General features: G+C 49.3%; 1 protein-coding gene across 2 annotated transcripts in view; it reads right to left on the bottom strand.

Moving 5' to 3' along the window:
* Positions 1-22,443: 22,443 nt before the first annotated feature.
* The window catches only part of LOC144770216 (uncharacterized), a 591,183-nt gene continuing 586,716 nt past the window's right edge, over positions 22,444-26,910 (bottom strand). For both annotated transcript variants that reach the window (XM_078654543.1, XM_078654542.1), the window contains 2 exons: positions 24,315-24,409; positions 22,444-23,931 (listed from right to left, as the gene is read on the bottom strand). In XM_078654543.1, the coding sequence (XP_078510669.1) occupies positions 23,897-23,931; positions 24,315-24,409 (130 nt within the window). In that variant the 3' untranslated portion in view covers positions 22,444-23,896. The remainder of the gene's footprint in view (positions 23,932-24,314; positions 24,410-26,910) is intronic.

Genomic DNA, 26,910 nt, shown 5'->3' with positions numbered 1-26,910 from the left:
TAGATTAGCTTCCCTCATGCTTCTTTCAGGAGAGGTCATCCTTCTCTGAGCAAGGGTATTGGATCCCCTAGAGGCCTGAGAGTGGTGGGAGTCACCTGAGTGAGACCTCCTCCTCCCATACCCCTGGTTAAGTCGACTAATAGGTCTGTATGGGTCTTGCCCATGTTCAGCCCCATGTAGGCTTAGGTTAGCCTGGCTAAGTCTCCCAACTTGGACCTGGCTATCTTGGAAAACTTCTTCAGAGCCTTCCTCTTGTTCATCTCCCTCTTCATTCATGATAGTAGGATCAGATGCATCATCTGTAGAGGGTAAGACCTCTTCTGCCTGACCTGAGGGACCCTGTCTAGAGGCCTTCTCAGCATCAGCCCTTTCTAGGACTTCTATCAAGTTGGAAATGGTAGGGTTAGAACCCTGTTTCAATCTCCTTGAGGTGCACAAGTGCCTCATCTCTTGGAAATTGAGCATTTCATATCTAGATGGTGCCCTGGGAGGGTCACCTGTCCCAGGAAGAGTCATACTTGGCTCCCCTGTGGTAGACATTATTCTAGTGAGGTGTGGTGTGTGCACCTACCTACACTATGTGTTTACCTACTAGAACCTCTCTAGGAGTTGTAGTCAGGGTAAGCTAGGCCCTTTCCTCTACAACAACTAAGTTCAGTAGAACTTATGTATTCTAAGTCTTGTTATATGTACCTATGCTACCTAATTTGATCTTTCAAATGATATAAAAGATTACAACTGGTAAAACAACAGCAAGCTCAAATCCCAACCGCTGCACATCAATGTGAGAAGTTGGCCTGGTATATGATGTTCACTATTCTAGTGAGCACCTTGCACCAGTCCAAACAACCCTTATGGTGATGGTTGTAAAGTCAACCTTATAGACCAGCTATCCTAGTGGTAGCATGGACAAAAGCAGTCTTAGGCTAAACTCAAGAGGGCATGTGAAGCCAGCTTTTTTACCATATGCAAACCTTTTAATACCAAATGAAAGGACACCACACAGGTTATATATTCAAAATATATATGTATTTATTTCTAAATCAATCCCCTTAACTCTTTATGAGTACAGGAGCACAAGCACATAACAAGTAACTTAATATAACATACAAAAGTTGCACAAATATGGATAGGCCCTGATGGCCCGCTAAACCATATACTAAAATAGTGGTATAAGAACCACGTCACGAACAATGGTAAGGCTTAGGGCCTTGGGAATCGCTGGGGCTACAGTGGACTAACAGTAGTTAGAGAGCAGGAGGCCCACGGGATGCAGGCGCAGTGTCTAAATGCACACATAGAAGTCAATGGGTGCGTAAAGCTAGAAAGTATAAGTTTTAGGAGTCTTCCGAATGGACTAGAAGCTAACCACTTGAAACTAGGAGTGTAAACCTTTACAGGAGCACCGCAGTACTCGCGTTACCTCACCCACAGGAAGCGGGTGCATAGGTGTCAAAGTGTGTCGGGTTTCGTCGTGGAGTTCTATGGAGCCTTGGAGAAAAGGTGCTGCAGGCGACCAGGAGGGAAGAGTCCGGTTGGATCCAAGGGTGGATCGAGGATGAAGAGTACCTGAAAGCAGAGGGGACAGAGTCTGGGTCACTAGCCAGTGACCAGGATGGAACCAGGCGATGTCTGGGAGAAATTAGGTGATGTCGCTAAGCTTGTCTCTGCAGCCACGTGGACCAGGAGGTGTCGACCATGACCAGGAGCTGGATACGGACTGTCCCACGAAGGCTCTCGCTGTCGGCGGTGTCGGTTCTCGATTCGGAGTCAACAGGCCTTGGCAACTGCAACCCACGCAGGAATCGAAGATGGCTTCTGGATCAGACCAACACGGTCTGATGGGCTGCTCCTTTTCAGGGGAGCAAGGGCCAGTCTGGAGCAACCAGACCAGCCTTGGAAATGCAAAGTTTCGTCGTCACAGGGGCCACTAGCCAACGAGCAAGTGACCGGACAGACGCTTCGAGTAGGAAAATGCAAAAGGGCCCCACGCAGCACTCGGTGAGTGTGGAGAGGTGATCTTCGGTGCAGTTGGTGCTCGGGCTGGGGCTTCTCAATCCCCAATGCACAACTTCGAGGGTGCCTCAGAAGTTGCACGGAGAGCAATTCGCTGGCTTTCCAAGATGGCCGGTCCCACGTCTCGCGTCGCCTCCACGGGTCTCAGCTTTGCTGTGGATCGGGCTGAAGGAAGTCTGGAAGTCCGAATCTTGTCAGGCTCTGTGTTCAAGCTTCGGCGGGAGCAACGACAAAGCAAACCGTTGAGCGCTTGATGGTGCCTGCTTGCACAGGGTGGTCACTCCTTGACCACAAGGGAGACTATTCAGCCTTCTACGTCGAGTAGGATGTCGAAGGGTCCAGAGTTTTGTATAAGAGTTTCAGTCAGGATAAATCTAAAGTCTTGGGACTCAGCTCCTACCTATATACCAAATCTAGGGGCTGGATTACCTGCTAGGTCCCTCCTATGGGTGGGACCCAGGAAAGGGGTGGTTACACCCCTTTCTCTTTGTCCAGTTTCGCGCCAGAGCTGGGGCTGGAGTGCCCCAGCACCGGTTTGAACTGGCCTATGCATGGGACACCTTGTGTGCCCCAGGCAGTGTCTAGTTTCATTCAGCCCTCCCTGCCCCAATACACTATAGCCTGTCTGGGGTGGTGCTAGCACCTCCCTGTGACAGGAAACCTATTGTCCAAGCCTCCCTCGCTGGAAGGACTCCCAGCAGCAGGAGGTCAGACTTGTGTCTGTGGCAGAAGCATCCATTTGTGATGCTGAGGCTCTGGTTAACTTTAACCGGGATTAATGGAAGCAACATGTCTTCTCCCTCTAGAAGGGTGGAATGCTACCCCCGTCGCCAGGACTGGCGAGGGGGTAGTATTCCTAAGTGTATGACACCTTACACGACATGTTTTGATAAAGCCAAACCAAAGTTAGCATCTGACCGCGAGGTACATAATGCACTTAAGAGTATATGGTATGGCAATATCCTAGAACAGCTATAAGGACATGGTTCCGAAAGCTGCAGACAGGCTCAGCTCATGCTAGAGCACCATCTCACATAAACCCAAGCACTCTGCCTTCAGGGTTGTTAAGGCCTGCCATAGGAGTGACTTATAGGTGCATATGTGAGAATTCTAGGCACCTGATTAAGATAGTGACTGTGCGGACCAGCGTACATGCATGATTCCAATTATTCAGGAATGGCACCCCTATCTCCACCTCCCATGTCAGTCAGGCTCTGAATGGTGGATTTGTCACGTCTCCGTTAAGTGCCTTATAGAAGAGAGTGATCAGGTCAGATGCCTACTTTACCCTCATCTAGGCAAGCTGCCCAACAGCCAAGACAGCATCTCCGGGAAGCTACACCACACCTCCCTGGCTGCCATAGTGCAAGGAGTGTCCCACTCCAACATGGAAGGCCTCCTGTGCATCCTGAAAACTGATGAAGTCCCCAGCATGAAGGCAACCTCCAGCTCTTCCAAGGCCAAATCAGTGTCTATATGGCGAAATGGTGCACGGTACCATAGCCCTAACCCTCTGTCAAACGGAGCCCTATGGAATCTTTTTTTTTACCTCTGTCTCTCATATTGAGGCCGTATGGTGCCTCCGTGCATCCCCCCCTTCATAAACAAGCATGCCAGAGAGTCACTTCCAAACATTCCCTGCAGGAGTCTTTAATCCCAATTATCAGTTTGGCTAGCCACCGGGCCACGTATTGTAGTTGTGCTGCATAGTAATACAGCTGCTTATCCGGGAGGGGAGAACTATGCCTCCCTCTTCCATATCTCATTTTAGTACAGGCAGGGCAACCCTACTCAGCTTTCCTGCCTACACCAGAGTGCCAATGCTGTTCAGTTTCTAAAAAATGTCGGGACCCAGTGGTTGCAACGAGTTCTGTACTGTACACAAGCATTAAGGGATAAAACATATTGGCGACAGCTGCCTGACCCTTAACAACAAGGGTAGTGTATTTCAAAACCCTACTGAACCAGTGATATCCTGCGGAACTCTATATTTAATAGGTAATATTGAGCCACTGTATGCATGACCATAACGGAAGCTGTCCAATTCCCCCCGGATCCTCAGCTCTGGTAGCTGCTCCCGAGATGTAAATGCAAGGCCCCCCAGTAGGAATAACCGAGTCTTCCAGATGTTGACTCAGAGGCCAGACACCACACCAAATGCAGCCATAAGCCTCATCAACTGTGGCACAGCCTCCCTGGGGAAACAGACATAGACCAACCGGTCGTCTGCGTATAAGGAGTTTGTGTGATTGGACTCTCCCACCCATATGCTCATGGTGCTAATTGCAGATGAAGCAGGACAGCCAAAGGAATAAGGGCCAGGGCGAACCTGCTGGGTGTCCCTTTTAACCGCCAAACTCTCTGACAATGCACCCACCATCTCGAGATGGACCCTAGGATCTGTGTACAGGAGTGTCACCCAATTCCGGAAAGCAATTGCAAATCCCATCCCCCGCAGCACCACCATCACATAATGCCAAGCTACGGTATCAAACATGAGTGGGAGGAAATGAATTAGTGAGGCCCTTAATGAACATCATAACTATGAGAGACTTAAACAGCGAAGGCTGGTCTGGCAAACAAAGGAAGCAGATAAAGACGACATGTAACCCTTAACAGTAGCCACAGCAAAACCTTGCTGGGCCAAGGAAAGTGAAAAGCTAAGCACATCTGATGAATGGGCCTTCAAGGGATCAATCAACCTCTTTCCACACCACTTCATAAATCTGGCCCATCCACAGGAATAAACCGATTTGGTGGAGTGTTTTCTGACCGATAAAATAACATCCACCACATTCGGTGGGAGAGAAAAATTACTCCAGTTACCCCATTCAAACTCCAGGCATGAAGGGGGGGGGGGGTGTAGAAGCGGCCCCTGCAATTGCAAGAGGAGGTCTGCCCGGAGAGGGAGATAGATCGGAGGGTGCGATGAGAGATTAAGAAGGACTGTGTACCACACCCTTCTAGGCCAGTACAGGGTGATCAATAAGTCTTGGGCCCGGTCTTGGAGAATCTTCCTCAGAACCCAAGGAATCATGGGTATGGGAGGAAACGCTTAAAGAAGCTGTGAGCCCCAGTCTAGCTGAAACGTGTCCCCAAATGATCCCCGCAACGGATACTGGAGACTGCAAGACAACGGGCACCTGTTTGCCAATCACGAGACTGCGTTCTCGTGAGTGGCAAACAGGTCCAACTGAAGAAACCTCCACATCCTGAAAATGTGGCAGACCACCTCCAGATGGAGACACCAATCGTGATCAGCCGAGTACTGCTGACTGAGACTGTCGGCACGCATATTCAGCACTCCGGTCAGATGATTCGCCATCACGCAAATCCGATGGTCCTGAACCCAGGACCAGAGCTGCAGAGCCTCTCTGTAGAGGCGATACAACCCTACACCGCCCCAGGGCCAGACTGGGAAAAGCAATCAGCCCTGGCAGGTTGCTTCTCCACCAGCCCTGGAAATGGGAGGGGAGGTGGTTGTTAGCCGCCAAGCACTGCTCCAGCTTTTCTTACATAGGGCTGCCGGCACCCTGTAAAAAAGCGGCCCTCTGGGGCCACAAAACGGGGGGAATGCCCGGTGCCCGCTACAGCCAGTCCGGCACTGCCCCTCCCTGTTTATGTACCACATCGCTGTAGTGTTGTCAGTCAGGACCAAAACCAACTGACTGCGAAGGGGGGGAAGAAAAGCCCTGAGAGCCAAGCGAATCGCCCACAATTCCAGAAGATTGCTTTGAAGCAATCTTTCCTCTGGAGACCAAAGACCGTTGATCTCCAGATTCCGCAGATGAGAATCCCACCCCAGAGTGGAGGCATCCGTTATTACTGTGGCCACCGAGTGGGAGGTTGGAACGGCTTCCCCTGAAGAACCTGAGCTAGGGTCAACATCTTACTTCTGCTCGAAGTAAAAATTCAAGACCCTGAGTTCCAGGATAGGCCTCAAACATCCGTCCTTCTTGGGGATCAGGAAATATCGGGAGTAACACCCCTAACCCCTTTCCTGCTCCGGAACCACCTCTATCGCACCAGGACCTCTTGCTGAAGAAGCAGCAGATGGTCCTCCGAACAACACCCCTGGCGAGGAAGGGGAAACCCCTGGAAAAGAAAGGCATACTCATTTTCTACAAGATTCAAAACCCAAAGATCTGATATAATAGATTTCCAATTTTGTAGAAAATGGGACACCCGGCCTCCTACAGGACCAACATGTTCCAAGATGGGGGATCTAAAGCTGCTTCCCTGTGGAACCAGTGGGGGGGAACAGGAAGCAGAGGAGGATTGTTGCAGAGCGAACCCTGCAGGCGGCGGGGGTTCTGCTGCTGCTGTTGTTGCTGCAGGCCTCAAAAGGAAGCCACCTTTCCAAAGCCACGAAACCTCCTGTAACCATAGCCTCTAGGCTGGGACTGCAGGCCTAAGGATCTTGTAGTAGCCCTGCTATCCTTGAAGCGTTGCAGAGCAGAATCCGTCTTTGCCCCAAAGAGCCTGGATCCATCGAAAGGAAGATCAAGCAGAATGGCCTGCACATCCGGAGAAAACCCCAAAATTCTCAACCAGGCGTGACCAGGTAGCGACCAAGAGCCCACCACCCTGGCGACTGAGTCTGCCGTATCCAGACCTGACTGAATCACTTGACGGGCTGCAGCCTGCGTATCAGCCAATACCTCCAGAAAGTGCTCTCGTTTATCATCAGGCAGTTTAGGAGCCACCTCTTTGGCTGAATCCATCAAAGCGTGGATATATCTTCCCAGCAAGCATCTGTTTAGGTGAACATGACACTTGAACTACCAAGCTCTCCGGAGAAGGATGGAAGGTTAGAAAAGCCGGATCCCCCAGAGCAGGCTGATAGCGTCTTGCCACTGCTCTTGAAACTGCCGGGGAAGACAAAGGCTTCTGCCACTCTTCCAGAATCTGCTCCGTTAAAGCCTCATTAAATGGAAGTAAAGGCTCAACCACTGAAGACAGAGAGTGCAAAACTTCAGTCTGAATATTAGACCTGACCTCAGCTGTGAGCAATTGCAAATCCAAGAGTTCAGCAGCCTTGCTGATGACAGAATGATAAGGAGTCATGTCCTGAGAAGGCATTGCCTTTGGGGAAGAAAGCTTCCATTCCGGGAAAGTGTCCAAGCCACTGGCCTCCTGAAGACCTTCGTTGTCACCCTCAGTGGTCAGCGGCACCGCTTGTAGGAGTCGGCCCAAAACCAGACGGCGTTGGAGACTGTGGTATCGGCGTCGAGAATCTTAGCGCTGGGATGTCATCGGCATGAATGGTGCCTGGGCATATTGCATGGGGATGCCCAAATTGTATGCAAGCTGACCCACGGGGGCCAGCCGGCGGGCCGGATGGGTTAATTGCTTCGGCAAACATGCCAAAAATCGCATTAAGAAAATGCAATGGGGGGGCGTGGCCAAGCAACATGGCCGACAGGACGTGACCTCCACCGGCCAACGGACCCTGAAATCCTTCAAATTCATCCTGTCTGGGCTCCTACGGGGCTGAAGTGTGGGTCGCGAGATCCCCTGCTGCCTGGGGCTCACTAATCTGGCGACATAAGGAAGGCACCCGCAGGCACGGTCGTGTGATCTGCCTGAACTGCGACACCCCGGACCACTGCCTATGCGAGGCCGGGGTCTGCGGCCTGCACACGAAGGAGGGCGGAGCCTCGAGTTGGAGTGCCGCTGCCGGCCCGAAGTTACTGCATTCTTGGCGACGCCGACCAAACAGCAGAGCCCGCGGGCGGTTGGGGATCCGGCTTGTGGGACACTGTGGGGTGCCCGTGGGGGCCGACGTGATCGCAGCCCCTGTAGCTGGTGGAGCGGGCATGGCGGCCGGTCCTTTCTGCCTGGGCCTGCCCCGTAACTCGCGGACCTCGCCGCTGACGATACTGCCCGGCTGGGAGACCGCCTGGCGAGGCCCGGAGATTTTGGACGATCCCTCGGCGAGGGGATCGGAGGCGGCCCGCTGCTAGGAGGGCCCCGGACTGCAGCCTGCGCCTCTGTGGGGGCGGCGCCCCGGACCCTGGTGAGTGCGGCCCCCAAGAACGACGGGGAGTGTCGGTGGCCTGGTGGGGGGCCCATTGTCCTTGGATGGCCTGCCGCCCCCGTGGGCCCCCAGCTGGGGAGGCGCCCCTGAGATCGCCTGCGCCGGCCGGCACCGGAAGAGAGAGGCGGCCCCTCTAGCTAACTACACAGACAGGCCCCAGTGATCCAAGGTCCTGTAGCGCCGGCAGAGCATTATCGACTGACTCGGTGGCCCACGTCCCTTGGGGTGCGGCCTTGGGGGGGCAGTAGCCCAGATCTCCGCTCCCCTGCAGACAGAACAGCTGTAGAGGCCCTGGAGGCCACTGATTCTGCAGTGCCCCTGAGGATTGGGCAGCGCTGGAAAACTGGTAACGCTCCTGGGATCGCGCTGTGGAACTGGCCCGGAACACTGAGGAGAGAGACCCAGGGCGTTCTGCCGGACAGGTACGCTCGTGGCCCTACTGGTGGGCTGGACACGTCCCCGAGAGCTGGGCAAGGGGAGGCCTTGAACACTATACTGCCCGCCGCGGCGGACTGGTGGAGGGGAAAGGCCAGACAGCGCTTCTGGGTGCGGCACTTGAGGGTCCTGGTCTCACGGAGCAGTCACACTGCGGGACAGACCCACCATCACTGCAACACCGAGTGCAACCCGGGAATTTGGTGGCCCTCCTGCTTCCCTACGCCACGTCCTCCCCCTGACTCTGAGGTGTTTGGAACCCGAAGGCCGACGGACGGGGGGGTTTGATCTCGGATGCAGTCCCAGGGAGCGGAGGGAGACATCTGTGAGATACTGGCCGCGGATACCTGGCGATGAAGTGAGGGTCGACTGTTGAGTAGAGCCGCGGGGCGTATCCAGGCCTTGGGGGTGCGAACCGAGCAGAGAGAGAGCAGGAGTTACAGTGTCTGGTCCCTGCCACCCCCTCGGAGTGCTGATCTGACCACTTGGGGCCTTGGCAACGCGCAAGGACAGGATGTCTCGCTCTACGCAGCCCAGCACGATAACGCAGTACACTACCCAGAGGCTGCCGTCCCAGAAGATCACGTGCCAATCGGGCCAGGATGAGGGGGCGGAGGTCCCTGGTGAGCCCTCCCGGGCGGAGTTATTACAGGCGATACAGGGCTCCCACACTGCGCTGGAACGTCAAATAGAGACGTATCAATAGACGTCAACCTGCTGAGGACGGACCTCCGGAAGGTGGCAGATAAAGTCACCGATGCCGAGGGCAATATTGAACAGCTACAAGGTGAGGTGGCCTCCCTCAGGAAGACGGTCTCACAACTTACGGCCACGACGGGAGCCCTGGAACGGAGAGCGGAGGATGCCGAAGGGAGGGCACGTCGTAGCAACATCAGGGTTCTTGGTGTGCCGGAACGGGCGGAGGCAGGGAACGCAGACCGCTTCCTTGAGAACTGGATTTGTACGCAGTTGTGTCCACGGGGCTTGTCGGAGGTCTTTGTGATTGAAAGAGCCCACCGGGCTCTGGTGCCCCCGCAGCGGCCTGGAGCCCCTCCGCGAGCACACATTGCCAAAATTCTGAACTATCGTGACAGGGACTGTATCCTGCGTGCGGCAAGGGAGACAGCGAACCTTACCTTTGAAAACAGCAGGATCTCCATTTATCCAGATTATACCCAGCAAGTCCAAGAGCAACGGAAATCTTTTTTGGGTGTCAAGCAAAAGCTCCGGGAGATGCAACTGCAATACATGCTGCTATACCTGGCCAAACTCAAGGTGCTGTCCCAGGGGAAGGCGCACTTCTTCGATTCCCTGGAGGAGGTCTGGGAATGGCTGGAGATCAGGGGAGACGACCTCCCGCCAGGTGAACGCGGGGGTCCCCGTGAGAGGTGGGGGACTCCACCTCTACGGAAACGCCCCAATAGGCGGAGACGCCGCTCAGAGGCTGCAGAGAGTGAGGAGAGCCATAGAGTAACGGTGGGGGAAGATGGGGCTCTACATCTGGCCCTGTCTGATGCTGAAAACCGGTCCGGACACTGAAGCCTCATGGGTCCGACAACATACTGGTCCCGGATACACTACATGTCACGGCGAAAGACATGTCGCTCACCGCTCCGGTGATCCCAGAGACCGGGGGGACCGGCACATCAGAGGCGGCGGCACCTTCCTGAGGAACCTTATGGACTGAGTGTAATGTATGTTAGGCCTGTGGTGGGTCCTCGGACCGCCTGGATCTGCACCAGTGTTCAGTACCCATATGATATATCCTTTACTGGGGGTTTCTTCTCTATTAGTAGCGTATGAATGGAGGGGGGCGGGTGCGAGTGATCGGGGTGATGAATGAACATGGGGAGTTGGGGTGGGGGGGTGGAAAGTTTCTTTCATTGTTTCTTGAGGGTATTTGCCTCGTTGGGCGAATGGGGTGGCTGTGTACGTCCTGGAACCAGCAGGGGAAGGGCATATTGGCGTGTATGTTTGTTGCTGATATATTGCTCGCTGGAGGGGGAGTTTTTTTTTTTAAGGGAACGTTGAGGGGAAATGTTTTAGGCATCATTTGTATTACACGTCGGGCACTGTTGGGGACATGCTCTGTGAACAGCCAGATGCGGCAGGGCGAATTCTACTGGAAATCATGGGGTATAAGTTTTTGAGTTGGAACGTGAGGGGGCTAGGCACATGCACCAAACGATATAGAATCCTCTCCTTCCTTCGCAGACACAAGATATCTATCGCTTGCTTGCAGGAGACCCACCTGCTAGAGGAAGGGGCGCAGAAATTGGAGATAAAATGGCGGGGTCAACTGTTCCACGCGTCCTTCTCTACATATGCTCGGGGGTTCTGGTTTGGGTGGCACCCGGAGTACCGTTCGCTATCCAGTACATGGAAGCGGATATCCATGGTTGATACCTGCTCCTTAAGGCCAAGCTTGATGGCAGGGACATAGTTATCTTAAACTCTTATGCACCCAACACTGATGACCCGACATTCTTCGGGACTCTGCAGAACACCCTGGTACACGACCTGGGGACTCCGATACTTTGGTTTGGAGACTTTAACTGTATTCTCGACCCAGTTCTAGATAGATCCCCATCCCGGGCGGGGACTAAGCCCCGTATGACTGCGCAGCTTAAAGAGGTCATGAAAAATGTAGGGGCGGTAGATGTTTGGCGCCTCAGACACCTGGCACAGAAGGTGTACACATGCTTCTCCCTCACACATAATACATAGTCGCCTAGACAGGGTCTTGGTGGTGAATACTGACCTTAACATGACAGTGGAAGTAACGCACCAAGCCCGTTTTTTGTCAGACCACTCTCCTGTAGCTTGCGTGGTTCAATGGGGGTCCCCGGTTGTCCGGCCCCGTACTTGGCGGCTCCAAGTGGATATCCTCCGAGACCAAGTGGGACGGGAACACGTGAGGACAGCCATCCGGGACTATGTTGACCTCAATTGGGGGGTCGGCGGCGTGTCCATGGCCACTAAGTGGGAGGCCCTGAAGGCGGTGGAGAGAGGCGCTTGCATGGGGCTCACCTATGGTGTCCAGAGACAGCTCCTTCAGGACCTCCAGAAAGCGGAGGATACCCTCCTGCAGGCCCAACATGTGGTGGACCCTAGTGAACCCCAGAGGCTAGAGCAGAGGTCTTCAAACATTTGTAGGTAGTGCCCCCCAGCATAATTTTGTTAGATGTTGCCCCCCCCCCACCACCACCACCTGTCACGCCTGCCAGTTTTCGGATCAATCTTCACGGATAAACAAAGATAGACGCCAGAAGATGCGCATGGGCGAAGGGGTCAGGCAAGACATAAAAGCCTGACTACCCTTCCAACCAGCGCTTCGCGTTCTAGTGCACTGCGAGACGTTCGCCGCGTCACTTCCGTTTAGCCGCTAAACCCGTTGCTACTGTGGGGTTCCTGTTTGTTTATGGTCCGACTTTCTGTTCTGTGGTCGGGGAGATTTACGTGGTTCTAGTTACCCTCGTCCTGTCCTGAGATATCGCTCTGGTTATAGAAGCGGGTTGCTAAGCTCGCTTTGGAGAGGTATTTTCCTCTCACTGAAACTGAGTCCTCTGATTGTTTAAGCGGACTTAGTGTTTTTTCCTGTGTTTTTTCCCATCCCCCGGTGCCGGCTTTCTTCTGCTCCTTTGTTCCTCGGGTGGCTAACCTGCTTCTCCCAGTTCCGCCCGTCGACCGGACACATAGTTCCGTCGGCCTGCCGGACTTGGGCAGGGCAGCGTTACGGCCCTCCTGGGGCATTGTGGTAGTTGCGGTCCGCTCGGAGCATTTGTGTTATTTCCCCCATGGATTTTTTCCCATTATAATTTGTTCTGTGGACTTGCACCGATTTGGAGGACTGGCATCCGTCACAGGCTGAAACCTCAGGAGAATACGCTGTTGTGACCTGGAAGTACCCATTTATAGACTGCAGTTTAGACTCCTGGATACGGAAAGGGTTTTTTCAAAACAGTTCCAGGATTTTATGAAGAAACGGTCTATAACTCAAGAACCTACCTTGTTGGCAGTGATAGAGTACAGGGATTCCAGAAACTACAGAAGTGTTCCTGGTTCAAGCCGATTGGGAGAGTCTGCCTGCGAAGTCCTGTTTTCCCCCTTACATTCCTTGTTTTGTTCCCTCCAGATCACCATTGCGCTCTAGTGTTTGATAGACGCAAGAGGTGTAGGGGGGAAGGGTTGGGCCTGTCGACGGTTCCTGGCGCTCCTGTGGAAACAGCTCGAGGATCCTTACACCACCTGACAGAAATTTCTGGACTCGACCGCCACGCGCACATTCCGAGCATATTCAGCGAATAACATTCAATACAATAAGAATGTTTAGTAAACTGTAGGTTTGTGAGTGGGTGGGTGTGGTGACAGAGGCTTATTACACAGCTCAAAACACCACTTTCCAAGATAAAATGTGTGCAAATTGTTTTTACCAGGATGCTTTGTTTTACATATGACATGGATTGATAATAACACCACCAACATAAATGTGACAGGTGTGCCTGTTTTTCAGAGACAGTCAATCTGTGGATGGATTTTTGCTACTGCCATCCTCAGGTTGTGCTCCACATCCAGTCTTGAACGGTACTTCGTCTTTAATACCGCATGTGCTGAGAACCCAATAGTGGTGGGCTTATTGGAGTGAGATTGCAGATTGAACAGTGAGGGGGACAGGTGAGTGAAGTGTCAACAGTGCAGGTTGAGTAGTGTGCTCGTGTGACTGCAGGGTGAGGTACAGGGTGAAAAGCGCAAGTGCATTGTGAGTGCATAGTGATCACTGTGAGTGGAGGGTAAGTGGGTGAATGGTGTGAGCGCATTGTGATCGCTGTGAGTGCAGAGTGATCGCTGTGAGTGGAGGGTAAGTGGGTGAATGGTGTGATAACATGGTGATCAGTGTGAGTGCAGGGTGAGCGGGTGAATAGTGTGAGTGCATGGTGATCAGTGTGAGCGTATTGTGATCGCTGTGAGTGCAGAGTGATCACTGTGAGTGGAGGGTAAGTGGGTGAATGGTGTGAGTGCATCGGGGTGAGTGTGAGTGCAGGGTGAGTGTGAAAGTGAAGGGCGAGAATGCGGAGTGAGTGGTCTGAATGCAGGGTGCATTCCCAGACACTTGAAGTAACTCAGCATGTTATTGACGGCAGCGTAGGGTTTCAAATGTGTTAAACTATTGATATTATGGCCGTAACCAGGGATCAGGGTGGAGGAAATAAATAATGTGCTGATTGATCCCTCAACAAACTTCCAGTCTTATGATTACGGTTGCCTGCTAATTATTTTGATGTCAAAGATGGTATAAAAATAAGCAGTCACCTAAAGCTGTATTTTCAGCACTTGTCTGTGCATACTTTGAACAGCAAATATAAATAGAAAGAACTTTTAATTGTTTTCTAGAGCTGCATGAATGATCCATGACTGATAATAAAAGGGAACAAAGATAGAAAAGTCACATTACAAATGAATCAACAAAAAGAAGGGGGAACCGAGAGCTCGTTAACATTACAAATGAATACATACTTCCTATTTATAACCATATTTAGCAATTTGCAAGCTGTTTAAACAACACATGCCTGGCTGGCATTTTGCGCGCCTGCCTGTGTAATTTTAAAAGAAACTTTCAGGGACGTTTTAAGGATTTTGGGTCCTGTGGGCCAAATGTATTTTTGGGGCCCCAGTTCGGACCAGCTTTGATTTTATGATCTAGTGTCAGCTCTTTCATGCCTTCTTTGGTCAAATACTAAATGTGTATACATCGGATATTCAGGGATAGTGATGTGTGTTTTCAGTATGTAACACAACAGCAGTTCACTAATATTACTGTAAATAATATGTCACACCCTTCTATTTCTCATATGTGAGGCCCATGTATTGATCTAAAATAAACTTTTTGTATGGATGTCACGTGACGCATAAACACATTTTGTCAGCAAAATGTCAGCAATAGACTTTTACACATTAAAAATTAATGATTGAAAAACGCTATTTACAACATTGTGTTTTAATATCATTCAAGGTCATGAGGGCAAGACTGTAGAATAGAGCTGGCTCTTTCAAAGAACCCTCCCCCCACCCCCCACCCCCAACTCCCACCCCCTTTGAAAGGCTGGGTCCCTGCGCCAGAGCCGACTTTGCCCGTGCCTTAAACTTCCCTGGAAACTTTGTCTCCGTTCTGGGAAGAGCCATAGCTGCCAAGGTTTTAGATTGCTATGTGTGACATTTCCATGATTTCAGTGTAATTATGAGTGACATTCAACAACTATGAGTGACTCTTTCTTGTGAGCAAAATAAAAGCACTAAAACATCTTCGAACTGCTCTAGATCCCTGAAATGGAAACTTAAGATACAGATACCAATGAGACATCCGTTCAGGGCACCAACATCACATGGCAGCAGTCAGAAACGTAATATTAATAGTGCTGAATGTTTGCAAAGGGCTGCAGAGTGTGCATGGGGATGCTTGTCTATAGGATTAGGGCTGCAGAGTGTGCGTGGGGATGCTTGTCTATAGGATTAAACTGTGCAGACAGCTGTCGGTTACCGCGTCTACCCTTGACTCGAGGCCTGGGGCCTAATAGCTAACTCTCAGCTTCGATTCCCCTCCTGCTTATGACACTCGATACCCACCAGTTAAAAGAGAAGTGTTAACAGCAGACCTACCCTGTGCTTCAGGCGAGTTCTACCTTTGCGGGTCTCAGTATGTATCAACACAGCCAGTAGGGCTGGATCGGGGTCCGTACCTGACCTGGCTGTATTTTCGGTTTCCTGCTCTTATTGTTCTGTAAAATGAAAGGAGGCCAAACAAAACCGTGTTTTCCCTCTTCTTCCTCTGGATACACGGATTGGCCTCTTTTCATTTTACAGAAACAATCAGAGGAGGAAACCGAAAATACTGCCAGGTCAGTTTCATTGCATTGCTTTGTCTTCAGTCTCTATGGTCCTGGGATAATTAATGACGAAACTCGAGATGATCGGGAGCTAACTCTCCCAGGAGGGGGTTAATTCACAAAGCTAAGAGCTTCAGGTGCAGTGGGAGGCCAGGGGTCTCCTCTGCTAAATCCGAAAGAGTGTCTGTTTGCTTGCTTTTTGTTTTAGCAGAGGAGACTCCTTGCCTCCCACCGAGCATGGCTCAAGGGGAAATCTGCATGATCCTTAAACCTGGGGGGACAAGCATGACCCCTCCTCCCATCGGCCGGATAGCAAAATTCTCACTAAACTGTTGGACATCCGACTGGCGCCCCATATGGCGCACTTAGTACACCAAGACCTATGCGGTTTTATCCCCGGGCGCAACACTGCCATGAATCTGAGGCGGTTAAACCACATCCAGCACGAGGTGCATGGCAAGGAAGAACAGACGGTCTTGGTGGAGAAGTGTGGCTCACCGGTTAGAGGAGGCAGTCCCTGATGCAGAGGTCAGACCCGGGACTAGGGTTCAATCCCCGACGCGGCAGGGTCTTGAGCTCAAAATGTCCACTGACTCAATAATTCTCACCTCGGTGCCTACTCGAATCGTGGGTTCACACTCTGCAACTCTGGGCAATAGCTTGCTTAATCTCCACTACGGCCCCACTGCGATGGGATGCCTGGTCTTCACCTTGGGGATGCCCAGTAGGGGTAATCTCGCAGGGAAAGGCCAGGACGGGTTCCCAAAGCAAGCGCCTTGAGACCTTACGGTGAAAAGGCGCTATATAAGAACGTATGATTTACGATTTATTTTATTATTTGGTTTCAATAGATCTCACCAAGGCGTTTGATACCGTTGACTGGGGCTACCTGCAGGAGGTGCTTCGGATGTTGGGCTTTGGGCCCCACTTCACCCGCTGGGTTCGGATCCTATACAGCTCCCCTAGTGCTCGGGTGCGTTTGGGGGGTGCGAGATCGGAGGAGTGGAAGCTGGGTTGGGGCACGAGACAGGGTTGCCCTCTCTCGCCGCTACTCTTTGCCCTGGCTATAGTGCAGGTTGCAGTTAAGGTACGTACGGAGCTGTGGCAATGGGGCATTCAGGTAGGGGACACGTGCAGTGTCATCTCATTATACGCGGATGACTCTTTATTTTATTTGAAAGCTCCCAGAGAGGCACTTCCGAGGTTGCTGCACCTAGTGGATCGGTTTGGGGAGGTGTCGGGCCTGCGACTTAATCGTAGTAAGTCCCTAATCTTTCCACTCTCCGGCTTTGACACGGTGGCTATAGAGGACTTGCCGGAGCTTGGGCTACGATGGGAACAAACCAGTTTCCGGTATCTAGGCATTCATGTGACCTCAATGGAGGAACAGTCCCTCGCCCGTAACGCAGATAAGGTGCTTACGTCTCTCCGGAAATCCATAACATTCTGGAACTCCCTACCACTGTCCCTAATGGGGAGACTGGCAATCGCCAAAATGGTGATGCTGCCGAGGACGTTGTATGTCCTCCAAAACTAGATGTGTCCTCTTCCTCCTAGGGTTTTTCGGACCCATAACACGTTGCTCACATCCCTGCTCTGGGCGGGGCGACGCAGTAGAGTGGCCCTTAGCACCGTCGTGCGCTCCTTCGAGAGGGAGGATTGGAGGCCCCGCGCTTCGATCTATACTACTACGCTGCACAGCTCCTCCTGGCGGCACAGTGGTTTGCTGACACGGAAGTATGGGAGACACGATTGTTGGCGGGACGGGCCACGGTGCAAGAGCTCCAGATAGCTTTGATGCAAGGGTCCGGAGCTAATGCCGAGCTCCCCTATGTGGTGATGCATACAGCTGGTGTGTGGCAACGCTTTATAGAAAAGGTCCTGCGCTCGGCGCCATTCCACAGAGAACTGCAGATTTGGATACTGGCACCCATGATTCAAATAGAGCACCATATGTCATTCCGCGCATGGAGGGAGGGGATGTGTGAAGTCCTTGCAGATCTATACCCCTCGGAGGCTTTCTTGTCTTATGAACAGGCAGAGGAGTCATTCGGCCTTGGCGGCGGTCAATATCTGCATTATCAAGGATTGCGCTCCATAGTGCGATCGGTCTGGCCGCAGTGTCCAGAGATTCCCCCGATGACTCATACCTTACATATATTGTTGTCCTGTGGCAGAGGCCGGAGGTTGATAGCTTTGCTCTACGCAGCCATGAAACGCGATTCCGCCCCCCACGGTGCCACCATCGTGGGCGGCCTGGGAGGCAGACTTGGGTGCACCCCCTAGACCAAGGGCAGCGCAAGCGCATAGGGATCTTGACACGGCGAGTGTCCTGCAATGCTCGCTTTAAGCTTATTCACTTTAACTTTCTTCACCGCACCTACCTCACGCCTCCCCCATGCCCCTCCCATGGAAGTAGTCAGAATGGCTGTAAATGTGCTGCTCGTGCCCCAGAGGAACATTCCATCCCTTACTTGGCTTCAAGCTCTATTGCGTTTGAATAAACATTTTAACTCAAGCGCGGTCCTAAAAAGCTATCGCCATGCCACTGCTTTTGAATAAATATTTTAACACAAGCGTGGTCCTAAAAAGCTATTGCCACACCACGCCATTGTGGGAATGAAAAAAGAAAATGCTCACCGAGCAATTAGAAGACAGTGTGTCACGCAGCGGAGTACAAGATCCAGTGGGCATGGCCAAAAGTGGACAATGCGGTAACCAGGAAGCCTCCTTTTCAATCATGAGCCAGTGTTTACCATGGAGGATGACGCCAGCGAATGAAAAAGATAGGCGGGGCTTCTGAAAGCTTCGGAATCTGTATTGATTTCAAGAAGCCCTCGCATGGCAAGAGCAACGCATGTGCTGCTAACGCCAGGCGAGACCTAAAAAACATTTGTCTCATGGGTTGAGGGAGACGTGAAAATTAACTAATGCCGTATCCTGACAGCCTGGAGTCCGTGCCTTCTTTCATGGATGTCTCTGTGAGAGTTGGATTTTGTCTTCATTCAAAGCAGCGAGGGTGGTTGTCACGGAACACCAGTCATTTGTGGCTCTCCCCTTTGACCGCTAGTGTTTGGAGGAGTATGGAAGTGCTAGCGGGTGAGCCCCCAAATTGCCAGCCAGGAGGAGGAACAAGGATGGCAGCAGTGGGAGACCAGGGTCGCGGAGCGGTTTTCTTGACTGCAATCGATTGGGTCCATGTCCCCCCAGCAAGAAATGCCTCAACCAGGAATCTGGCTCCATTTGGTGACTGGGCACTGCGGACGCCTATGCAGACGCGGTGAGCTGTGTTTGGCGTACTCATTGTTATACATCGGTCCCATTCAACCCGGAGTTTGTACCTGTTTTGAAATGAATTTTCATGCTGCTTGCTAATTCAGACATTGAAAACTTTTATCTCTGGCCCTGGTTACATTTACTTATGGCACTGACTTTTGCAATTGCCTATTTACCGGTGAACCTCTGCAATATAACTTTAATCATCTTGTGGCATTATGGGAGCAGTAGTCCCATTGGGTTTCAAGCACCCGCTTGGAGACTGGCACTGAAGTCATTAGTTCACACTCAGTGTACAAGATGACCCCATGGTGTGACTACTATTATCCTGTCCATATGCCCTTCGGTGATTGTTGTGGGATTGTGGCACTTGCTATGTGACTTAAATATAACACTGTGTTCATGCAGAGGTCATAGATCGCGAGCTGGAGGATTTGCCATGAGCCTCAGTAGACATTCCTGGTCAGAGGCTGTTTTTGATTTTGATCATTTTGTGACTCGCAGCAGCACGATTTTTTAATAATTTAATATATCTTGTTTTATTAACTCAGGTGACATGAGATGAAATTGGCGTTGCATTTATATAATCTTCCCTTTAGTGCGTGTGTTATACAATTTATGTATGCAATCCATTTTGACTTATGCTTGTTATGGCAATGGTATATTATGCAAACTTACATATGCGTTGTGCACTTTGTAAACAGAATTAGCTTTACCTGTAATTTTGCCGACACCCAGATGCAGAGAGCATTTATTTGCTGCATGGCAGGATGTCTTCTCTGCCTACGTATACCTTTCAAGGGGGAAGGGTTATATATGATGTGTAATGGCGCCAACCAGATTGACAAAGGCTTCTAGCAAGCCGAAACGCATCTCTCGTCTCGAGGGTGACCTGTGAGAATAAACTAATGCCGTATCCTGACAGCCTGGGGTCCGTGACTTCTTTCATGGATGTCTGTGTGAGAGCTGGATTTTGTGTGTGTATATATATATATATATATATATATATATATATATATATATATATATATATATATATTACCTACTGACAGTCACCAGTAGGTATAGTTAGGACCTAGTTTCCATAGGAAGATCGTTTTTTGTTTTCAATAACTATGGCGTAGTTCGACGACTCCTCGTGAAATTTTCAAAATTAGTTCAATGCTCAATTCAGCTGCTGTCTTGAACGTTTCGGGGTGATCAGTCCAGCAGCGGCTGAGAAAAAGGGGGGTCCCAAAACACATTTTAACCATGTTAATCTCTATAGGAAACTGTAGACAAGGCTACAGCCGAACTGCTGAACGGAATTTCACCAAATTAGACAGGAAGGTAGCTTTTGGTCCAGCAAGCAACCTTTTTGTGAATTGGTGTGGAACTGTTCAGTAGTTGCAGAGTTAATTAAAGGTTTTTCAGATACACAACTTGGGACGCGAAGGATTTGTGACCCCTCCCGATCTTGTGCTGAGATCTGATTGGCTGCCAACACTTTATACCAGGAGGTGTTAGCAGCCATCCTGTGACTCGGCTTGAGCGGAGTCACAGAAAAAAAGGGGGTGGCATAGTAGAAACACCCTGACCCCCAAGGCCTCTTGGATGTCCCACAAGGACCCCATAGAGCCAAAAATGCATTTAAAACATTTTGCGGGAGTCGCGCTGTATCCACAAACCCCACCAAAAAGAAAACAAACAAAGCACTGGCTCCTGCGCTTCATTGGTAATCGCCCCCTGGTGGGGCAGCTTCCAGGGAATTATAAAATAGGAGGGGGGTGCCCCCCGCCCCCCCCCCAGCTCAATTATGTCCCAGCAACCACCACCTCTTTTACAATGCAGGGGAGGACTGTACAGCCTACCCCACTATTTAATAATGGGGGTCTCTTAGACCCCCCTCCTGCCACCCGCCCAGACTCTGAGAAATCCACCTTGGGCGATTTAACACAAAAGAATGCGGGGGCATCTGGAACCCCCGCAGCCATGGCGACCACCACCCTCCGGGGCATATTACACAAAAGAAGAGGCGTCCAACCTTGGTATATATATTTAACACTCAAACTTTAAAAACACTCAGTCACTGGATGTCGTCAATGATGTCATTTGAGGTCTCATCAGTGATGTCACTGACCATGTTGTGTGATGTAATATGGGAGGTCATAAGCAGTGTAGAGTTATAGTTATTTAAGCTAACTATAACTGCTGAATTTCACTGTTTTTGTATGAGTGAAACCTGAGCCTAACAATAACGTCCCCATAACCTGTTTTTTTCAGTGAATTTCTAAGGTTTATTACATGCTAATTCCTAACTTTAACGTCCCTGTAATCTTTGTTTTTTCAGTGAATTCTATGTTTTTTTTAAAAATAGTAATGGCGTGTGTAGAGTGATGGAGAAAGGGGGCGGAGGCTCTGACCAGCTCTCAGGAATCCCGCTCTGTAGGACTTACAGAAAGTACCAGGATGATTTATTCGCCCCCAACTTCCCACAGCATCCAAGAGGGCTTCATTCCCCAACCTGTAGTGCACCAGGAGACACGTTTGCAGATTGGTGTAGGAAGGGGGCGTGGCCTCCAAAGACCTCTTAGCCAACCCACTGTGTGGGACTTACTGGAGGTACCAGGAGGGGTTGTTCGCCCCCAAGGACCCTCAGCAGCCAAGGGGACTTCATCCCCCTATTAGCAGTGCGCCAGGAGGCGTGTTTGCAGAGTGGTAGAGAAAGGGGGTGGCCACAAAGACCTCTAAGCAATCCTGCAGTGTGGGGCTTACTGAAGGTAACAGGAGAGATAGTTGGCCCCCACGGATGTCCTTGGGGGCCAATAACAATTCCTGTTACCTCTAGTAAGCCCCATACAGCGAGATTGCTTAGAGGCCTTCAAGGCCACGCCCCCTTTCTCCACCCCATCCCACTGATAGTTGGGGGATGAAGCAGTGATGTATAAAACATTAACAATTTTTCTTAAAGGCACTGCTTTAAAAAAAACAAAAACTGCTGAATGTATTTCCAGTGTTTAAAACATGTCTGGGATCGTACATGTGCTATTGCAATTATTCTAAAGATTATCAACCAGGAGGTTCCCAAAACTGAGAATAGGCGTTACCATCACTGTTCCCAAAGAACATTTGTTACTAGCCACACAAAGGTGAATAAATGAGTCAGGGGAATGGAGGTGAAAGTTCTGTACGTGTTTGAAAGTAATGTCTGCTAAAACTCTAAACCATCCTCATTTCTTAGAAAGTGGCTTCATAGCAATGGGTAGACCCAAAGACCTTGCTGTATCCCTGTTATTATTTGATTGTTCCATGGCTGAGCCATTGAGCTTCATTATTAGGTCAACAGCACCATCACCAGCCTCTAACAAGCACTTTAATGTTGTGTCAATATCTGTCCAAAAACGTGCTCCATACCATATCAGTAGACCTTTCTAGGCTGTTTGGGCAATATTCCACAGAACATAAGGGGAGCGGATCAACATTCAGGTAGCATAAAGGCCCAGATGCCCAAGTACTGGAAGCTAAGACATTCTCAGCAAGAGCACCTAGGCTTTTTGATTCTTTATCTATGAGACAGTAGGAACGCAATGGAATGCTATTAAGTCTTAACTACCCAGCTGTCTGAATTAGGGCACATTGAATAATCCTGGCCATGAAGTGCAAAGGCAGCAAAGGTTGTGGTACATGCATATTATCTTGAACTTTTTAAGTATTGCCTGGTAAAACTATTTACTAGGAAGCAGAATGAAAGGGTGAGAAAAGAATAACTTATCACACAACAGTTTTTTCAAAATCAGAAACAGCCAATCAATCAAATAAGAAAGAGTTTGGATTTACTGGCGGTTAAGACTGCACAAGATTACATGTCTCTGACCCATGAGTCAGGAAAAGAACCAAAAAAGTATGTTACAATCTACGATCTATACATTGGCATCTGTGAATTACAAAAATAAATAGCCAGTGTTCAGGGCATCCAGAGCAATACCAAATTGGGTCGCTTGTTAGTTTGAACAAAAAGTTTTCTTGCAACTCATACGACCCTACATGCTTGCATGCATCAGCTACACACTTCAGTGATATTCAGAAAGTCTGCAGATGTACACATTTTCCAAGATCCCCTTACCATCTCCCTGAAGGACAATCTACAGTTCCCATTTGGACTCATAGAGCTCTCCCTTTCCCTCCGTTGACCATTTATGCTGAAAAGCTTATTGTTTCCTTTAGGGCTCGCATCACCTTTTTAGCCCCTCTAATGAGCAGGTATGATTGCAGATATATGCAACACCTTGATGCATAAGCCTTCAGCAGCAAGGAGCTGGACATACAAAAGTTTTCCTTATTACCAAATAAGATAGCTCCCAGAATTGACACTAATCTGCAGAGGAGCTTAATCTTCTATTAAGACTTTATGAATTTCATATGATAGTATATGTTGCTAAGAGAGCCAAAACACCTGCCACTTTGCATCAAAATTACTAAAGTATAATGCGTGAAGCAGAAATCCTGTATTGCCATTCTTATGCCTTCAGTAAAACTGCTGATCTCTGGGTCAACAGGCCTGTATATATTGTGCAGCCAGAGAAAGGGAAATTACGTTTTTGAGGGTATTTGCAGTTGAGCTCACTGATAGGTCATTTTGGACCTCCTCAACATGCTGGGTACCCCATCACGGTGGCCCACTACATAACTATTTTCACTCTTTCAATCAGTAGTCTGGACCTGCTTCTAGATAGAAGGATTATAGACGATATTATATCAGACCTATGCGGTAACTGTTCTCGTGAGTCAATGATAGTCTTATTTTCATTTCAACCATTTTTTGACCTGAGGATCATAAGGGCTAGAAGGCCGCTGGCAGTAGTATCTTCACTGCAGACCTAAAGATGGTAGAAATGCTTGGTTTTAAACCCATCTCTTCTGTTCTAGAATGTAGTATTTGGGATTATTATCTTTTGATATTTTCTCCCAGCGATTTTATTTTTTAATAGTTGTACATTTAATACTCTATAGTCTGCACTGCAGATACATTATCAATAACATTCCTCACTTGAGGTGTATGCCAGAGAGTCGTATTGAGGCACTGAAATGACTAGTCCCAAAGGCAACCGAAAGCAGGCATTGCCTCATCAATTCACGATGCTTCCTTCACCATGCCCTGTTCTGTAAAGATTTCCTGATGCATGTGTGGCATCCGTGTGTATCAGCTGCTTCACAGCACACAGCCCACATCCTCTGGGTATCCAGGTAGTACTGACTGAAGGACCACTCCTCAGACGAACCACTCTGTGTGTTTAAATCCAGTAGCTGGGGAAGCAAAACATTTGGATATATGATTACCAAATCTTATTATATTTTTATGGTTATTCAAAAACGGGGAAAATGTTCCTATGATTTCTGAACTGACAAACTACATGTATACCCAATTTTCAGTTCTGGTCTCTGATGGTGTATCAATAAGCTACAGAGGGACGTGGGCTACAGCAATTCCACTCAACAAAATCTTTAAGTTTAATATTTAACAATTACAAGATACTGGACGGATCCAGTGGGACTGTTCTTGCCAAAAAACATATGGAAGTTCAAAATATGACATCAGCTGCATCTGTGGCCCAAGTGCAGCTTCACAATATCTTCTATAATTACTTTCACCCCTACTGCGTCTTATGACCATTAAACCAAGAACTCACCAATTCGTTTTATTATTTCTTCACATTCATCTGAAGTATTTGTCTGGAACACCAAGCAGTTGAAGGTTGTGTCTGGTGGAAACGCTTTCGACTCTCTATCAAATAAAAAAAAAAGCCTTGATTAGTATTTTTTATTAAATAATTCCTAATTCTGTTTTTGGGGTGGTGACGACAGAGGAGCTGCAAACACTGCACCGCCACCTAATGACAGTGCAACATTTTCCCACAGTTGAAGTTACTTACCTGTAACAGCTGTAATCTGCCTTAGAAAAAAGACTACAGGGTCCAATGGCACATGCACCTCATTGGATAAAACTTTAACTTCAGCCAACAAGGTGAAAGTGCTCTGAACTCAAGCACCCCAAACCCCAATAGATCAGTATAGGTCATATTTCAAGACACAAACATGTGTAACTAAGAGGTGTGCCTCTAAATGGGGAGGGTCACGTGCATTTATAAAGAACAACAACCCTGGAGACCTATAGTCACAGGCAGGCAACTGGTTTCGTCTCCAGCACGGGATCTTTAATAATCACATGGTTATTTTAATAGATTATGAAGGTCTGTCTCACTGATAAATTCCTTGCTGCTTTTGTATCTAAGCAGCAGTGCTTTGTGAACATGTGGTGGTTTTTCAGGATGGCCCACCCGCAGGTATAAACTAATCCTTCCACTTCCCTTCTGGAATGCATCATGACTCTGCCACCAGAGTGCAATTGCCTTTGGCTTGACAGAAGTTGATGGTTGCAGCTTTTCATCTTGCAACCCCCTGATTGGCCAGCGGAAAACCCTTGTTTGGGTAAGTGAAATAAACAAAAAACTAATTTCTATCCCTGAAGAACAAGTTATTTAGCTTCGGAAACACTCTTACTGGTGGATACTCTATGTAACTTCAGGTTCCTCCTCTTTAGTATAAGCCCAGGCAACAGACTGGATCCTGAAGATTGTTACAGCACGGCCCCCACAAGCCAGTACATGGCAAGGCAAGTAATTTCTTGACTTATACATCAGCCTGTGCCCTGAAGAAGGTGGGTGGCTTTCCACCATTGACTGAAACGCGCGTCAACACCAGTGCTTCAGCTGTTCTGACACCAAGAAATATTCAAGTTCATGTATTGATTTCTGTGGATGTATAAAAATATTGAGTAAGAAGTAAGAAAAATGATAGGTGGAAATGACTAGTACATGTATATATATGGCTCATGGAGTAACTAAAATAAGATTACCATTATAATGATCATATAATTGTTTAAGGTACCAACTATAGGGGTGTCCTACTAATGGTTGACCTCATGTGTGGGTTTTATCTGCATCATGGTAGTGCAAGTATGAGAGGTATGAGTGAAGTCTGAATAGGTTATGTGTTTTATTTGGTCGGGGGGGTTGATGATGATTAAATCATGATTTTTCTAAATTTGTTGATGTAAGCTAATCAATAAATAATTTTGAAATCTTTCCAGTGTACTTAGTTTTTGATTGATTTATCTTGTTTTCGATTCTATATGCAGATCTGTTGTTTTGGAGGTGGGTTTCTATATTCTTTTTGTGTTCAATTTCTTCATCCCGCTCATCTATTCGCTCTGTGGGATACCACTGCTTTATAGTTGGAATGTGTCAGGAGACCAGTTTGTCAGGGTGCAGGGTAGTATATAGATGATGCACAGAGAGTCCCTGCAACTCGCTGATCCTCCTGGTCGATGTAATGGCCACTAGAAAAGTGGGTTTGATGGTCAGTAACAGAATAGGGGATTCGTGCAACAGCTCAAAGGGCATGCACATCAGGAAAGTGAGGACCAGGTTAAAATCCCACTGGGGCATGGCAAATGGCCTAGGAGGGAACATGTGTTGCAAACCTCTGAGAAATCTCATCACAACAGGTGACTTACATCAAGAAGGTTGGTCTGGCAACTGCAAAAATACAAAGATGGCTACAAGTTTGCCCATAACTGTGCCCGGAGCAGAGCCGTGCTGGGCCAAGGAAAGAACAAATAAGAGTTCAGTAGGAGGAGCAGAGAGGGGAATCTATGCTTTTGGATACACACCATGCCAAAAATTTGTCCCAGAGGCAGGTTTATACTGTCTTGGTGGAGGAGCTGCCAGAATCACAGACTTCAGGAAGAAGGTCAAAGCTTGTTAGCTGATGCCACTCAATCTCCATGCATGAATGTGGAGGGTGTGCAGGTTCAGGTGCAGGATCGTCCCCAGTTGCTGCAACTGAAGATCCTCCTGAAGAGACAGCTTGACCAGAGGACCAACGTTCATGCTCAACAGCTCGTGATACCAGACTCTCCGTGCCCAAACTGGAGCCATAGGAATACCTTGGGCCCTGTCGTTCCTGATCTTCACAACTCTGGGTAGGAGTGGTATTAGCAGAAAGGCTCACAGGCGACCGAACTTTCACTTGAGATGAAAATGGTCAGAGTTAGAGCCGCCTTGGAATCACAAGTGTGCAAAATGGATGAAATTGCGTGTTCTCTGTGGTAGCGAATAGATCTAACCAAGGTGCTCCCCACTCTTGAAAGAGACTGCATCACCGCCAGATGGAGATGCCGTGATTTGCTAGGCATCGCCGGCTGAATTGTCTGCTCTGGCATTC

The sequence above is a fragment of the Lissotriton helveticus genome, chromosome 7 (assembly GCF_964261635.1).
Source record: "Lissotriton helveticus chromosome 7, aLisHel1.1, whole genome shotgun sequence".
NCBI classification, from domain to species: Eukaryota; Metazoa; Chordata; class Amphibia; order Caudata; family Salamandridae; genus Lissotriton; species Lissotriton helveticus.
This window is presented reverse-complemented; position numbering and strand designations above follow the sequence as displayed.